At 38.4% G+C, this 17,090-nt stretch overlaps 1 protein-coding gene across 2 annotated transcripts in view; it reads left to right on the forward strand.

Moving 5' to 3' along the window:
- The window catches only part of b4galt2 (UDP-Gal:betaGlcNAc beta 1,4- galactosyltransferase, polypeptide 2), a 110,080-nt gene extending 93,286 nt beyond the window's left edge, over nucleotides 1-16,794 (forward strand). The window contains exons 6-8 of one of the 2 annotated variants that reach the window (XR_008962986.1): nucleotides 6,435-6,539; nucleotides 13,393-13,847; nucleotides 13,992-16,794. Coding sequence is in view for 1 of the 2 variants with exons in the window: in XM_057334185.1 (XP_057190168.1) it covers nucleotides 6,435-6,539; nucleotides 13,393-13,543 (256 nt within the window). In the remaining variant the exon portion in view is untranslated. Of the gene's footprint in view, nucleotides 1-6,434; nucleotides 6,540-13,392 lie in introns of both variants that reach the window. The other variant, XM_057334185.1, reaches the window with a different exon arrangement.
- Nucleotides 16,795-17,090: the final 296 nt, after the last annotated feature.

Below are 17,090 nucleotides of genomic sequence, written 5' to 3' on the forward strand. Positions count from 1 at the left end.
TAAGATACTGGTTTATTAACATTATTGTACATTATACAGGTATCGATTATAGGTATCGGTATCGACGAGTACCAGAAAAAAAATATCGGTACTTGTACTCGGTCTTTAAAAAATGGTTTCGGTGCATCCCTACTTACCTGGGAACGCACGACATAAGTAAATGGCATGTGGGCACAGCTGTGTGTTCTGCTTCAAATTTCCCATCTGACTGGTGGAAAGACACAGAGAGACTCTGTGTTGTCCACTTAAGTCCCCCTGGGCGAAAGTTTACTACAACATACTGTCACTTCTCTAGAACCAGTTTGCTTTGGCTCCAGGGACTCCCGGCCAATGTCAGCACGACTTCTCTTCGCATGTATTTGAAGGTTACGGGTCTGACAGCATGGGCCCCACTGCCAGTGGACATTGTTCTCTGCAAGCTCAACATTCTGCAGCTTAGCTTTGAAAAAAATGTCAGTCTGCAGATGTGATAAGCTGCATCCTCTTTTTTGACTGGGTTTATATTTGTGTTTGTGGCTGGTGTTGGTGTCTGAAGTACTTGTTCTGTGTTGTAGTTGATCCGGTAGTGGCATAATCGATCCGTAAGAGTTTCTTATAGCCATTAGACCTATTGAAGGATGCTGTGCTGATACACAGTAGCAAAGGTCAGTCTCAGCTGATGAAAAGCTCCAGCAGCCTTTTTTGCCCTTTGTTTCACATGCAGTGTTTAATACAGTCAGTGGGGTCATTCTCAAGCGATACAGAGAAAAAAGTACAGATTCAGACCGTCCTTTAGCCAATTGCAGTATCACTTCCATCATGGCCAAGCAGTAGTTATTTCCTCAAACTGTTCCTAGGAAATGTTTCAACAATGATCCTCTTTAACAGCAAGTCTCTCACCTGATAAAACTATGTCTGTGGTATGGTTTATCTCTAAATCCTGCTTAATGGAAAGAGCAGACATTATCTAGCTCTGTCTGACCGGCGTGGAGCTGCAGGCTGGACATAAGGTCATCTCTGCGTGCATTTATGGAGTGAAGTCATTGTGGATAGGAATAGCTCAGAGGTGTGTGTGTGGATATTGGATGACTGTGTCCTAGCCTCATGCGCCGCACATTTTCCATCAGACTGGCTTGAAACAAAAAGCAAAGTTAAAAAAGCTTTTGGAGGGTTTTGCTGTTCCCCCTGGGCGTGTGGACAGAGAACCATCCCGTCGTACTTAGATTTTCAACGTCTGTGGAGTTTGAGAGAATTGATACCCAGGAGCGACATTTCTCAAACAGAGAAAGGACACAGTGGAAGGCATTAGACAGTCATGTTCCACTGTGGATTTTAAGCTGAAATTGAAGAGTTACAAAGTGCTCTTGAAAAGACTTGCGGTAGCTATTTTTGTCAGATTTACACAATCCTGTTATGTAGGGTGACCATATGAGCCATTTCTCCCGGACGCGTCCTTGCCAGGATTCGGATGCGTCTTCCGGGAGTCGCATTTGTCGACCGCATACGTCATCGAGGTTTATTATTTCAGGTTTTATTTTATAAAGGCAGCCGTTATATTTCAAGGTAAGAACGACTACAATGAACTACAATGATTATACGTCTTAAGCGATGTTAAATGTTAATTTTATGATTCTATTTTTACTGAAATGTGAGAACCTCGATGACGTACGTGGTCGACAAATGCGACTCCCGGAAGATGCACCCAAATCCTGACAAGGACGCGTCCGGGAGAAATGGCTCATATGGTCACCCTGTTGTTATGTCTGGTTGTGTGCATGTTCATGTAATACATGGCCTTAGAAAACAAGTGACCAAAGCTTTTGGTGGTGTAACTAATTTGTTTCTGAGGTCAAGTCATGTTTACTTGGGCGAAAAAAGGGTACCACAGAGATGACATATTTTTGTATGCAAAACCCGGAAGCGAGTTAGCATTTTAGCACTTCCAGTTCCATCGCCCAAAAGTCAGTGGTTTATGTTAATGTTTTTTTTAAATGCCTAAAATAAAGCAAATGAACAAAACCTCTAAATATTTCCACGTTTTATTCTATGACATAAAACACGGCAGTTGCTGACAAGTTGCTAAAAGTGCCTCCATCCTTTGGCGGGATCACGCATAAAAATCTCACAAATAATGCAACATGGACACAAAACTCTAAAAACATAGATGGATATTCATTCACAGAGTAGTTACTTACCAAGGAACACATTTTTAATAACGTTTTAAAAAGTTGTCTTGGTGGTAGTGCTGTTGATACCGAGTGACCATTGTGTGGTCTGTTTATAACCTCATGCTAGCTTTTTTACTTCTGCCGATTGTATTTACGGTAGGCTTCAAAAATAACAAATATTATTAGATAGACAACACGTGTAAGTATCATAAACCTTTATTAATAACAGAGCTTATTTTTTGCGGTCTGCCAAAGTGTATGGGAAAAATACATAGCCTTTCGTTTGGGGTAACCAGTGCGGCGCTAACTTTCAGGTTGGCTAACAAAAATACGTCAACCCTAAACCAGTCTGGGTGCAATTGTAAAGGCAGTAAGACAATGCAACTATACTCCCAGAGGCACATTACTATTTATATGAGTTTTGCAATATGCATACTGTGCACAGTCTGTTTTGAACAGTAGATTTGTCAAATACAGAAGGAAACTGCAAGATACACCACACTAGTGTACTGCTTACAGCCTGATGTGTAGTATATACTGTATACTATATGTTAAATATTTTACTTAAAAATAAATAAAACTATATTTAATCCAATGAATTGTACAAATTGTAGTATGTCGCATTGTCACATGACCTGACCATGGCATCCAGGAATTTTAGCATTGAATATATTTATGTAGCATTTTGAATCCTGTTTTGTATAAAAACGTCTTATATACTGTAACACTGGATGTTCCATCAAATAGGTAGACGATTCAAGAAAAGCTAATTTATTGTCACATTGTAAATGTAAGGTCAATTCGAACGCATTGCATTATGGGATATGGTATTCTGTTTTGAACACGCCCTATGAGAGGACAAAGAGAGGGAGGGAGAGCAGAAGAATGTGTTTACGGAGGCTTGCAAAGAAAGAAGATATTCATGGTCAGCTATTGTCCCACATTGTATGACCACACCTCCATCTGTCCATGTCTCTCTTTCTGTTGCTCTCTTTCGTTCTATTTTTTCCTTTATCTTCTTTCACGAGTCATGAAGTTGTAACATGTAGTAATGATTTCAGCTCTTCTAGACTCCAATGGTTTAATGCAATTAAATAAACTGCCGGGAGGAGGGGAGAGATCCAGAGAAATTCTCATTTAATCCAATCAAGGACATTGTGCACTGGGCCAAAACAGATCTCTAGTCAACACTATTAATTATTACTTCACCATTCAGAGAGCCAAGGTTCACTTAATCATAAACTGACTTGTTGGCTAATAGAGACTCTGCGAGTTAATACATCATTACCATTTGGGTCAATAATTTGACGCTCAATCTGTTTAGTCGTCAAAATGTTACATTAAAAATGCATTTGATATCAATGTTTTTATGATGAGCATGTTGTCAGGTTTTGACTAAAAATTATTCATGTTAAATTAAGCTGCGCCTGCGTGTATTTGTCTAGATGTTTGGGAGAAAAGTTCTAATAAAGAAAAGAAATGAGTACTAAAAAAAGCAGTAAAGCTCTCAGAGAGAGAGAGAGAGAGAGGGAAAGTGTTGTATGTTGTTATGGTGTGATAATATTACCGTTTGCTTTTGTTGTTGAGAAATACATGATTTCCTCCCGTTTTCCCCTTTCACTATTCCTGGAGGCGTTTTGATGCTTTTTCTGTCTCCAAGGTCGAGGTTGAATTAGACTAGATCTTTTGTTTGTTCCCAGCCAAGAGAAAACTCATTTTTCTGTGCAGAAGCAAAAGGTCTATTGGAGCACAAATCTTTAAGATATTCGGCATGGATTTTCAAGGTCGTTACGCTGCACAGCGTTTTGCTTTTTCCCAATCAGACGACACTCATTGCATGCCAGCGGCAGAGTAATCACAGCTGTCTGAGCCCAGCACCAGAGGTCTGTCAGTTCAAGGAATGAGGCTGTGAATGAACCGCTCCGTAAGATTTGGAAATGCTAAAATAATAAAGATAATTATAGGTGTGTGGACACTTCTGGGAGATTCCAGCGTTGTGGATGTGACATTTTCAGTCACCACTTCAAATATAAACTCTGAGAATGTATTTATTACCATTATAATGAGACATTTGTCTATATTTTCCTAAACCCCCGTTGAATAGTTTTAGAAAACGTGTGTTATGAATATGACAAAAAATAACACAAGTTTCAAAATCTAATTTTGAGATAATGAGCATCAAAGTGTGTTTTCGATCCTTCATTGACCATGATTTTAATCTTTGACAAGGTCTTACTAATTCAATATTAAAGATATCAGGGTTTTATATTTTACAGAACATTCTTTACACTTTGTCGGATGATTTTAGGTAGAAAACATATTTTTGAGAGGATTTCTGTGAAATAAAATGTAATAATACCCAACAAATGGAGAAGTGATGGCTCTTTATAGAACATAAAATTGTAGTTTTCATGTGCTTATGTATGAGGAATATGTAACATTATTGATGTGACAATTCTAAAAGCGGTACTTAAATGACTATGGAATCTTTCTTTAAAAGTCCAGTGTGTCATTTTTTGGAGGATCTATTGACAGAAATGCAATATAATATATTGTTATTTGTAAACAAAACACCTAATCTTCGCTGTGCTGAAACAAAGGTACAGTATAGACTTTGCATGTTTCATGCGCCGTTGTATGGAATTCCAAACCTGCCAAAATTAAAAATAAATACAAAAAAAATCCATCAAGAAATGTAAAAAAGCAAAAATAAATGAGTATGAGATGTATAAAGACCTTACATAATTATGTTTTTATTACCTTAGAATGAGCTATCTACATACTGTTTCTACAGTAGCCCTAAACGGACAAACTGCTCTACAGAGCGTGTTTCGTAAATACGTTATCTCCTTCGGCAAAGAAGCGAAAATGTGACGACATGTTTGTCCTTTGTGAGTTGCCGTAGTGCTTCGAAAGGGAGAGGTGGATAAATAAATAAATGTTGCAATTCGCAACCTCACTGCTAGAGACCGCTAAAATCTCCACATTGCTTTTAAAAGATTAAGAGAAACCACCAAATATTGGCACTATCACAGTATATGACAGCTATCAGTATGGTGAAAATCTTTGGTAAAAACTTTTTTCATGGTAACGTTGACCTTTGCATGGATTTGCCCTTTTTAAGATGGGGCAAGATTACAGTAATTCTCAAAGACGTTAAATAGCTCCTCTCTTCAAACATACAGTATAACCACAGTTAGTTTGTCAGAGTATAAGCTAAAAACATTGTATTTACTCAGTATTATAGTAAATTTCAAAATAACATCACAAACAGGCAATTTATTTACTGTTCAAAATGAAAATTAAATATTTAGCATTTAGTTGCGGTTATTGTCACGCATGCATCACAATGCTTCGTAAATCACATTTATTAATCCAGTCCCTCACACGGCTCTTTCTCTCATTATAATCTCAGGCCCTCAGAAATCTCCTTTCTGTTACTAGGTCAAGAAAACTCAGCGATTACCTTCAGCCTAATAATACGAGAGCAAGGCCTTTGTCATAAATAATGCAACTCGAGGGATTGAAGTGTATCAGAATGAAATAAATCATAAGTCTGCCACACATACACACACGCATGCCCTCGTTCTCCTCGAAAGGATTTCCATCTAATCAAACGCTTTAAGAAAGCCATCCAGAAATACAGCGTGAGGCGCAGAGTCCTGATGCTCACATGACAAACATAAGATTTGTGCTCATGCCGGCCTGGTGCCAAGCAGAGAGATTAGAATGGTTAGATTGTTCAAGCAATCCGGCGTTTCCTCTAAACTGTAGTTATTTAAACAAATGGGATTGTTCTGCAGGCAGGGGTGTGTGTGTACGGATATGTCCGGCCTTGCTGTTCTCTTCAACGAAAGCTCCCGACAGAATTCAAAGCTATTGACTTTTACTCTTTTTACTGAATTGTTTTCTGCCTGTTTGGCATTTTTGGCATTCATTGTTGGTTAATGAGTCTTTTATTACCTTCAGCTTCTGGATGTTCATTGTTTGTTTATTAGGGAAGGTCTTGAGTCACTAAAAGTGATGTTAAACTTGGCTACTTCAATATGGAAAGACGAATAGATGAAGGAGAGCAGACCTGTAACTGTCTGAAAAATAAAACATGATGCATTTATATTTCTTTTTTTTTTAGATTTTTTACTGTCTGAATGCTGTCTTTCAGGTCCTTAGGTTTTAAACTGACTGTGTCATAGGACTTCATTTCGACGGCTTGAGCCCAATCAGTTGGTCAAAATGAAACCTCATAGTGTACACGCTAACTGTAATGTTCCTCTCTTGTTCCCTCAGAATCACACTAAATGGGATGAAAGTGTCTCGGCCTGATGTGAGAATCGGCCGCTACAGAATGATCAAGCACGAGAGAGACAAACACAATGAACCAAACCCCCAGAGGTAAGAAATCCCTGTGGAGTTTCAAACTATCTGGCCTGACTGTGCCATCACTGCTGAAGACTCTGAGCTCTGCTGGGAAGCTTTAAATCATTCCACTTATCCTATTATTTTGACTTATTGATCTGCAGCGCAGCAGAGCGTTTGAGGATAACCTGAAACTTAGCTTGATATTACAGATATTTTACAAACAGTTTGACTGCAGCTAAGAGCAACCGTTGCTTTAGAGCTTGTGCTTCTGTGACAACTTGTGTTCAGATGTCTCTGATTTAATCACTTTATCACTTAAAATGTCAATGTCAATTCATTTTGATAAAGTGAGAAAAATGAACAAAACATGAAATAATTTGCACCGTTTTTCGTATGCTTGAATTTTAATCACAAACATTGTACATGCAGAATATTCATGCTATTATTAATACTATTATTAGCAGTTGAAGCATTAACAAACATAATCCTGTCCTATCTTTATTTGTTCTTTTTATCTCTTCCTGAATGTTGGTAGGCATCTTCAAAAATGCAACATTCTCAATAAAAAAGCTGGGAAAATTGTATTATTGTCAAAGACTTTGTCCAGATCGGAAGATGATCATAAGTAATTTTTTTGTTGTTGTTGTTTTTGGATCTGTAAATGCTGTACTCTTTCAGAAGATGTATTACAGCACCCCCTGCTGTATAACAGTGAAAACATTGAAAGCTGGAAAGTCTTGTCATAAATGACAGAAAAACAGAGATGGTCCTCACTGCAGAACCTCACTGGATCCACTTTATATACTAAAGGCGGATTTTTCTTTTGGGTCAGACCTACACCATAGCCCCTACGCTGTAGGCAACACATTGTTTTTTGTTTATACTTCTGCGTTGTTGTCCGAGTCGACATCCAATGACCACTAGTTGTCGGTGTCCTGGGTATGGAATTCCAAACCTGCCAAAATTAAAAATAAATAAATACAAAAATAAATCCATGAAGAAATATAAAAAAGCAAAAATGAACGAGTATTTAGACTTTTATTTCCTTATTTATGTGTAATTATATTTTTTTCCACGTTTATTTATTTTTTCATTTATTTATTTCCACTTTTATTTATTTCCACAGTTATTCATGTATATATGTATTTATTCCTTAAACGACTAGATTGCCTTCTCTATGCAACTTCATCAACCTCGTTTCGTTTGGTCACACCACAAGGTGTCACTGTGGCCTCAAAGCTTCAGCACCTCCGCTCTGAGATCGATTGCTATGTCTGATGTGAAATACGCCCCAACCCATTAGCATACAAACAATCTCGAGCATCATAAATAAATGAATGTAGAAATAAATAAATGTTAAAATAAATAAATGTAGGAATAAATACATATATATACATGAATAAATGTGGAAATAAATAAATAAATGAAAAAAATAAGAAAATGTGGAAAAAATATAATTACACATAAATAAGGAAATAAAAGTATACATTTCTTCATGGATTTTTTTTGTATTTATTTATTTATTTTTAATTTTGTCAGGTTTGGACTTCCATATAACGGCGCATGAAACATGCAAAGTCTATACTGTACGCTTGTTTCAGCACAGCGAAGATTAGGTGTTTTGTTTACAAATAACAAATTTGTCATTACAAATACTGTGGCTTGTATCACGAAGCGAGGTGAACACTGAGTTGCAGAGTAAGTTTTGAGTTGACAAAACCAGACAAACCCAACCTGGTTTAGATCAGGTTCAACTGTAGCACAACGCTTGGTATAAACTTTCTCTGTCAACTCAGGTTTGATCCAGAGCTTGTGAGGGCGTGTATCTGAAAGTGTGACACGTGCGCAAACAGCCAATCACACGGAACATGGAAACCATCATCAGTTTGACTGACTTTTCGCGAGTATCAGCGCAATTCACTTTTCTGTTGAAGATGAATAGATCATTATGAAAAAATATATAATGAATTGAAACACATTTACAAGGCAGGAATAAAGTGCTGCAGGGAAAGTTTGAGAAGGCAGCTACTGACTATATCAACACAGAATCAAGTGAATTGAAATTATTATTAAATATCAACCCATATAATAATTATATTAATGTGTTTTGAATTATAATTCAAATACGTCACTTATACGTCACTTTTCTCAAAGCTGATTGGTCCAGTTTTGGTTTGCGATCTCTAACCGAGAATAAAACCTGCTCCGGAGCAGGTTAGCCATGTAGCCTTTCGCAAGTTGCCATGCGAAACCCGCTCTAAGCCAATCCACCTTCTTGAGCCCCAAAACTCTGCGTATGCTCAAACTAAACGCGAACTTACCTGCAGGGTAAGAACCAAAACCGGCTTCGTGATACATGCCACTGGTCTGCTGTTTTACTCTGAACTTAATTCAAAACTAGAAGTTGTCAATTCAGGTTCATGAGCATAATTATTCATATTAAATGAACATTTTCCATACGTAGTTTTCTTTTTTGAGCATGCTTTATCAGTCAAGTAAAGTCATGAGTTTGATTCACTGAGAGCACACATACTGTACCGTTAAAATGTATAGCTTAAATACACTTTCTTGGGATAAATCATCTTCCAAAAAATGTAAATGTTATAATCTATTTAATAAGTCACCTTTTGCAAGTTTTTGTAAGCAAACCCTGTCCAACTTTTCTGAAATATCTGGGGGTATAAGAGAGTTTTTTTGTCCTTTCGTTGTTCTCAATATGGTTGTGTGTATTTATTCCTACTGGTGTTAGTTCTTCATGCATGAATAGGCCAGACATCACAGTGTGAAATAGCCCAATCAATGAGTCGATAAGTCCATCCGCAGGCGCAAGGACTTCCAGCCAGATTGTTCCCAGGTAAAAAAAAAGCTTTACAGAGGAGCATCAAATTGCAAACCGATTCCTGCTGCAGGTTGGTCCACTCTTTCATGGTGGTTGTCAATCTTGGGAGAGCTCTAAGCGAAACGGCAGGACAGAAGCAAAGGAACGCCATTAAAAGTTGGGATTGGTCTTTTTCTCTGGAAAAGGGTTTCACTCACTGTGCAAAGATAAGAGTCGGTCATTTATTCTCTTTGGCTCCGTTTAATTCTTATTCTACCTCCCTTGATCTCTTTCTCATTCCCGGGCTTACTGTCCATCTATTTATCTCTCTCTCTCTCTCTCTCTCTCTCTCTCTCTCTCTCTCTCTCTCTCTCTCTCTCTCTCTCTCTCTCTCTCTCTCTCTCTCTCTCTCTCTCATCGAGTGCCTCAGAAAATTGAAGTAATGAGTGAAGCCCACCCTGCAAGCCACATGCGCATGCTAAACTCATCTTCGCTGGAGAGGACGGAGCGCGGGCTAGAAATGAATGAGGTGTCGCTGCTGAAGTTAATGAATTGAATCATGTCACGCCAGACTGGGCCTGTTGTCACAGACAGGTCGTTTCTTTGTATTCGGTCTCAAACTGGGAAAAATGACGCAATGCCGATCGGTGAGATCCACCTTCGGTACAAGCATCAGACCGGAAAATGTGCACATTGCCGTTCCCTAGAACATTTTTTGCATCGTTTTCAATCAACCCAGGGATTTTTATTTGAATTGTGCCATCCACAATACTTGACACTGTCTTGTTATGTAGTTTCGGCAGTAAAGTTGCGCTAAAAAGAGTTCATAGAAGAGCCGATTTAGGTCTCCCCCAAAAAAACTGAAAAGTTTCTCAAAAGATTTTACTTTTGTTGTCTGTAGATTTCCATTCCTTTTTCCATAAAAAATAACCTTTATGTGAAATAAACGTCTCTGTGGATTTTAAGAGTTCTTTAACATACAGTTCTACAAAAAAAAACTACTAGGAACGCTTTAAAAAGGTGCTTCACAACATCTGAAGAACCGTTGTACATATAAGATGGCACTGCTGTGAGAAACCTTTTGTTTCACCTGTGTTTTTTGGAGTGAATGTTACTTTAAAGGTGCTGTGTGGAGATTTTACTGGCATCTAGTGGTGAGGTTGCTAATTGCAACCAACGGCTCATTCCACCTTTCCCCCTCCCTTTGAAGCAGTACAGTGGCTGACACAGAACTAAGATGTCGTCACGTTTTCGCTTCTTTCCAGAAGGAGATAACGTATTTATGAAACGCGCTCTGTAGAGCAGTTTGTCCGTTTAGGGCTACTGTAGAAACAACATGGTGAATTCCATGCAAGGGGACCCGCGGTGTATGTAGACAGAAATAGGTCATTCTGAGATAATTAAAAAATAACGCTTCATTATGTAAGGTCTTTATACACCTCTGAACACATACCTATATTGTATTGCATTTCCGTCAATATTCTCCAAAAAATGACACACACCACCTTTTAGCATCTAGAGTGCATGCTGAAAGTTTTCTCAGAAATTTAGGATAAACATCCGAGACAGTTCAATACTTTTATAAAAATAGTGAGAACTAAATGAAGTCTCCCGAGCATTGAAAGAACAACTGAGCAATGCTATTTTTCTCCTGAGGCTTTTGAGCTACATTTATCACACATTCACTTATTTTCCTGATCCATGACAGTTTTGCTTTGGCTTCGAGTGAGCTTTCGTCTCAGGCCAGTGATAAGCTTTATTTTAGTGGTATTTTAAGTGCGTTACGTCAGGCCTAAATGAGTGAGCCATCTGTATGATATATGATGATAAAAATCCACAGGCTCTGGTTGGACCGGCCACAGCAGCTCAATGACAATCAATATATCAAGAAGTGCACTCTAAAATTGATGGATCTCAATGCCAGCCTCTAAAACACTCCCTGACTCCGGCACGCAGGCCTTATATAACCTACAGAGACACGCATCAGTGACGGTAGCCGTCGCAATTCCTCCGGACATCTGATTAATAATTCATTAGCAAAATAAAGGGAATAATAGGGACTTACTTAGAACATGATGCCTTCCTCTTAAGATTTTATTCTGCATTGGAGGCTTGTGGTGGATTCATCAAAGATGGCTAGTTTTTGTGATATGAGGTTTAGTCTCAAACTTAAAGGGATAGTTCACCCAAAGATCATTTTGTTCACCCTCATGTCAAACCCGAATGACTTTCTTCCCCAGAACACAACAGAAGATATTTTGAAGAATGTTGGTAACCGAACAACACTGGCCCCTATGGACTTGGTTTTGTGTCCATACAATAGAAGTGAATGGGTACCACCATTGTTCGATCCTCAACATTCTTTGAAATATCTTCTTTTGTGTTCTGCAGAAGAAAGAACGTCATACAGGTTTGAAATGACAAGAGGGTGAGTAAATGATGACAGAATTAAAATGTTTGGGTGAACTATCCCTTTAAAAGTCTTTTAAAACTTAGCGAAGATTTGAACAATGCTAAAGGTCTGTTTTTCTTCGATGAAAAGATGATGAAAGCATGAAGAGTAGCTGATCATTCCTGAGCTATTTATATTACGCCAACTTTCTTTTGTTGTGTTCTTGTTTGGTTTTATATGGTGTCACACAGGTATAGCTCGTTTGTTCTCCAGATACACTGCTCGGATCCGGGACGTAGGTAGTGAGCGGTTGTGGCATCGTTATTTAAAAAGATGAGTTGTTACAGCTGATGAATGTTTGCCCTCTCCACAGCTCTGTCAATGCCACGGCTTTTGTTTGGTCACTCCGTACGAGAGCTTCATCCTCCATAATGAGACATTATGCTTGCCAGAGGACACCAGGATTCTATTCATCAACCTTCTGCAGATTAGTTAGTGCTGTCGCACACCGGCCCACATGAATATTAAGTCGGCTTCAGTGAAGCCGCAAAGTCTAATTTCATCCAACCTTTAATAACATAAATCATTATCTGCAGTCTGTTTAATGGCCCTTGTGTTACCTACAGTGATTCCGAAGTTGAAAGCAACACATAAATCAAGCTAGTCTTTAATGGACAAGTTTAAAATTCTTTTCTACTCTTGTAGTATTTTGTGTGATTTATTGGTGAAGTTCTTCAGCAGTTACGGTCCGAATGCTGAAATGTATATCAATGTGCAATGTAATATAAAAAATGCTGGGTAAGCCGTCACTTGGAAACTTCTGTACTGAGCTCATTAAACTAAAATAAACTTATCAAGTTATTGATAAACTGGAGTCTTGTACTCTCCCTTTTTTCCTTATTTACAGAGCTCTGAGTGTAAAGCGCACTTCATTTAATGTGTATTACAGCATAACGAGTTGTATTGTATCACGTGGGTGTTTGGAAATGTTTTGTGGCGCTCATGGAATAGATGTTCTACATGATTCATGGGTGTGATGGTGTTTGAACGTTTACAAATGTTATTTCACCACCTGCTGGTTGACATCGGTATGACCGCATGTATTGTATGTGCCTCATTGGAAAAGCATTTGGCAGACAACAGACACTAAAGGGATAGTTCACCCAAAAATGAAAATGTGTTGATTATTTACTCATCCTGGTGTCATTTCAAACCCGTATGACTCATTCTTCTGCAGAACACAAAAGATGATTTTGAAGAATGTTGGTAACCAAACAACATTGGCCCCCATTGACTTCCATTGTATGGAAGCAAAACCACATTATTCGAAATATCTTCTTTTTTGTTTCACAGACGAAAGAAACAAATACAGGTTTTGAACGACACGAGGGTTTACAACTGATGACAAAATTTTCATTTTTGGGCAAACTATTTCTTGAACCCCTGACCTTGTATTTGCTAAAGCAATCCTCTAAATCCAGTACATCTACAGGAACATTTACAATAGGTTTACCATTCATTTATTTTTTCTCTTTAATCTGTGAAAATAAAGAAAAGAGATGTGCACATTGTTAAGTCCCTTTCTGAGATCCATTTCTTAAAGGTTTTGAGCCATGTTGTCTCCTAAATGAATAAAAAGACAGCGACACACCTAATACTCTTCCGATTTCTTTCAGATTCAACAAAATCCAAAACACCAAGACCACGATGAGGAAAGATGGAATCAGCTCGCTATTGTACAGAGTGGTGTCTGTGAAGAAACACCCACTCTACACCAACATATCCGTGGAGATCGGCAAGCCCCCTCCTAGACCCGTCAAAGGATAGAGAGCCACCGGGTCTTGACCACGGGTACATGAAGTTCAGCGCACACACGCCCACAAACTCTGCCCAGGGTTAACTTCCTATATCACAGCACTGATATGCTGAACAGGTTAGTTCTCAGGAATACATTGGGCCTTGGAAGCTTATTGCGGATTCCTCGACTTAGATCCGAATCCGGATCTGGACACACGGTGTCTTGAGCAAAAAGAACCTCATCATACAGTATTCCAGTGGCTGTTTTGTTTCAGACCTTACAGATACAAGCTAAAGCTCCAACGCTTTTAAACGGAAGGATTGTTCAGTTTTGGTGAGTGACCTGTGAACGTTCATGAACAATGAAAAGCGTGGTCACTTTATGTAAATCAGTCAGAACATACTGTACATTTCAAAAGCGAATGTGTCTTTGTACCTACAAATACTGCAGCGTTTGAATCTTTTCTTTCTATCTCAGATGTTGGTGGACCGTGTGAGGTTGCTCGATTGGTGCTTGAAGTTGGCTCCTTAGATTATCACTCTTTGCTTTCGCTATATCCTTTTTTTATTTTGTATCGTCTCCACTTGCGTTTCTCTTTTGGGACATGGATCAGAGCTGAATTTTGAGCATATTAACACGCGTCTCCATGAAGGGAACCCTCGTTGAGATGACAATTGTGCGATAGGATTTGACTGAATCTGGACAAAGCCCTACAAGCACATGACTGCGTCGATTTGGTATGAATGGATCGCCGCAGTTGATCGTCTGGCTGCCATAGAGAGGTGTGAAGAAAAGGCAAGAACTTTCAATGGAAGATCGAAATGACTGACGATCAAACCTCTGCATCTATCAACACCTGCTCAAGAAACAACCGTGTACTACAAGCTAAAAATTGTTATTGTTTACTTGCGTTTGCTTTGACGATTCATATTTAGACCTGTCATATTTCAAGGCTTCTTGAAAATTCGAAGGACGCTATTGTTGATCATATGTACACTTCAGATAAGGATAATCTACAATACAGAGGTTGAGATATTTACATGACGTCTCCAATATCAAATACAAGTCATGAAGATGAACTATCGGAACTGAATTGAGATGCTTTTGTTTGTAATTCTTTGGAAGAATTTGTTCACCCAAAAATGAAAATTCTCTTATTGTCTGCCCACCCTCATGAAGTTTTAAGCCCATGTGCAGATGTTTTTGAAGTATACTAAAGAAATGTCACGCTGATTTTTGATATATTTTAAGTACTCTAAAGTCATATGACAGCCTTGTGTGAGCATCAGACTCAATTTTTAAGAATGCACTTATTTAGTAGTGTATGCAAAAAAAAGTGTAAAATATTTGTATTGTATTCTACTTAAAACAACAGCGGGTTTGGAACAACATGAGGGTGAGTAAATAATGACTATTTCCTTTTTAGGGGGGCTTACACTCATTTACAGTTGTTTTCGTTTTGTTCTTGCATTTCTCTTGCTGTCTCCTTTTCTTTGAATGCCTGCAAACACCGAGCCGATGCCTTGAGATGTTTTATGAGAGGTACACATGTGTCCGCACAGTTTAAGCAATTCTTTCTTTGTTGTCGGCTTTCGGGAGCTGTGCGTGGACAGTTCTTTTGAGCTATTATAATTCTTTCAGCCCAGCACAGGGGAAGCCATTACCGAAAGCCCATGCAGCCACTCTCTCTCTATCCTTTCAAAATGCCATTTTCTTGTGCGTTTTTTAAGGCACACCTTGTTGTTGCCTTCTGCCTTTTTACTTTTAGCCTTACCGACCCATTTTATTTCTGTGCATTTGCAGTCGCGCTGACTTAACTGCTGACGCAAGCTGAAGACTCCAACATTGCTTTCCTTCATGATGTCTTAAGCACTTCATCACCTCCGTCTCATGGGTGTTGCAACCTGTTTGTGTATCACAGCTGCCACGGTGTATACGTAACTGTACATTCACCATTAGACGAAATAACTCCCTAATATTTTCACACATTTGTGCTTCTTCGATTTTATGGGATTAACAGCCTTGACGATGCAGTATCCTTATTTTCCAAGTGTTTTTCACTGAGCTGTGGTCAGGTTTATTCAGATATTGATTCATATTTCTTCTTGCTGTGTGGCTTGCATTTTGAATGCTTGGAATGAGAGCCGTGCAGTGAATCTTGAACCTTTGACTTGTGAATGAGATTTTAAGGCGATCTTCAAATTTGAAAGACGTTTGGCTTGTCCCAGAATGTCTGCGCAAATGAGGATTCTGTTTCTGTCGCTGTGAAATGAGATTATTTATTTTTAGAGTTCTTGTATCAAGGCACGTATTGAATTTGAAGATGAAATGTTGCAGAGAGCATATCGTTTGCATTGACATCATTTTGCAAAATGGAAATGCACTCCATATGATTTATATAGCGTGAGTGGAACTAGACGAATTGCTTTCCTTTCTGTTCGGTGACCTCGCACACGATGTTGCATGCGACTAGTTGAGCCTCACGCAGCATGTGATCTAATGTGTCATTCTTCCAGTTCTCGACATTTAAAGGATTCTAGTGATACCATGTATTTGGATGCTGTGAATTCTGTATTTGAATTCTGTATCTTCTGTGAATCTGATGTTTAAAAGTCAAAAATGATTCGATTTTCAAGATTTTTTCATCTGAATGCCTTCTTAGTATGCTTAGTTTTATCTGCCGTTTTTCTTCGTATCCTTCATGATAGCTGCTTGTATGTTCTGTTCTGCACAACTTGCACAACTCTCATGACCGATTTAGTAAAGCACAAACATTCTTCGAGCTCGCTTCAGCAAATCTCACTTTATGGTTTGCAAAATCACACTGATGCCACAATGAAAATAGCTTTTGATATTGATGGTGTTTTTGTTTTCCTTCCTCATCCTTGGGTCATCAAACCCTCCCGCCCTGAGAACCGTAATGCTCTTCCTTTCTCATTTCTCCAAATGCCCTTTTGAAATCTGCGCCACCTCTCTTTCCCGTCACCCTGTTACCCCTCAGCTGCCCTTCTGAAAGCATCTCATCTGTGCTTGATGGTTGTTTATCTTAGAGGGGGCAGAGGTGGTTAGATATTCCACACTATGAAATGAACTACTACTGACAGCCTCAGGTCTTCATGCCTGGGCCGCATTTTTAAAGACTTGCTGTCTATCGAGGTTTTTTGTACATTGAATGTCAAAAAGGCTATATCTTATATAGAATGCATTATGTCATATCAAACATACTTTTTGTATACAATCAATAAATCTGATGCTCCAAGAATCTGACTCTGATGGTGAGTTAATGTTCATGTGCAAATTCGGAGCTGGAATGTATGTACAGTATCAAAATATGGAGTTTATAACGAGTCGGTGATATTTAGTCCGTAAATGACATAAGCACATTCATATTTGTGCAGTATTCAATAGTTTAAAAGTGACCAAACATTTAACATTTAAAATGTATGTAATATATTTATGTTTTGATGTACAGTAATATACTTTTTGGTTATTTTCAGATTTTAAGGCACTTTATGTAATACGTATAATCAGTTTTCCATTTAATATAATATATACTTTTTCCTAGTTCCATTTATT

This window comes from Triplophysa rosa, linkage group LG5, assembly GCF_024868665.1.
Source record: "Triplophysa rosa linkage group LG5, Trosa_1v2, whole genome shotgun sequence".
Taxonomy (NCBI): Eukaryota; Metazoa; Chordata; class Actinopteri; order Cypriniformes; family Nemacheilidae; genus Triplophysa; species Triplophysa rosa.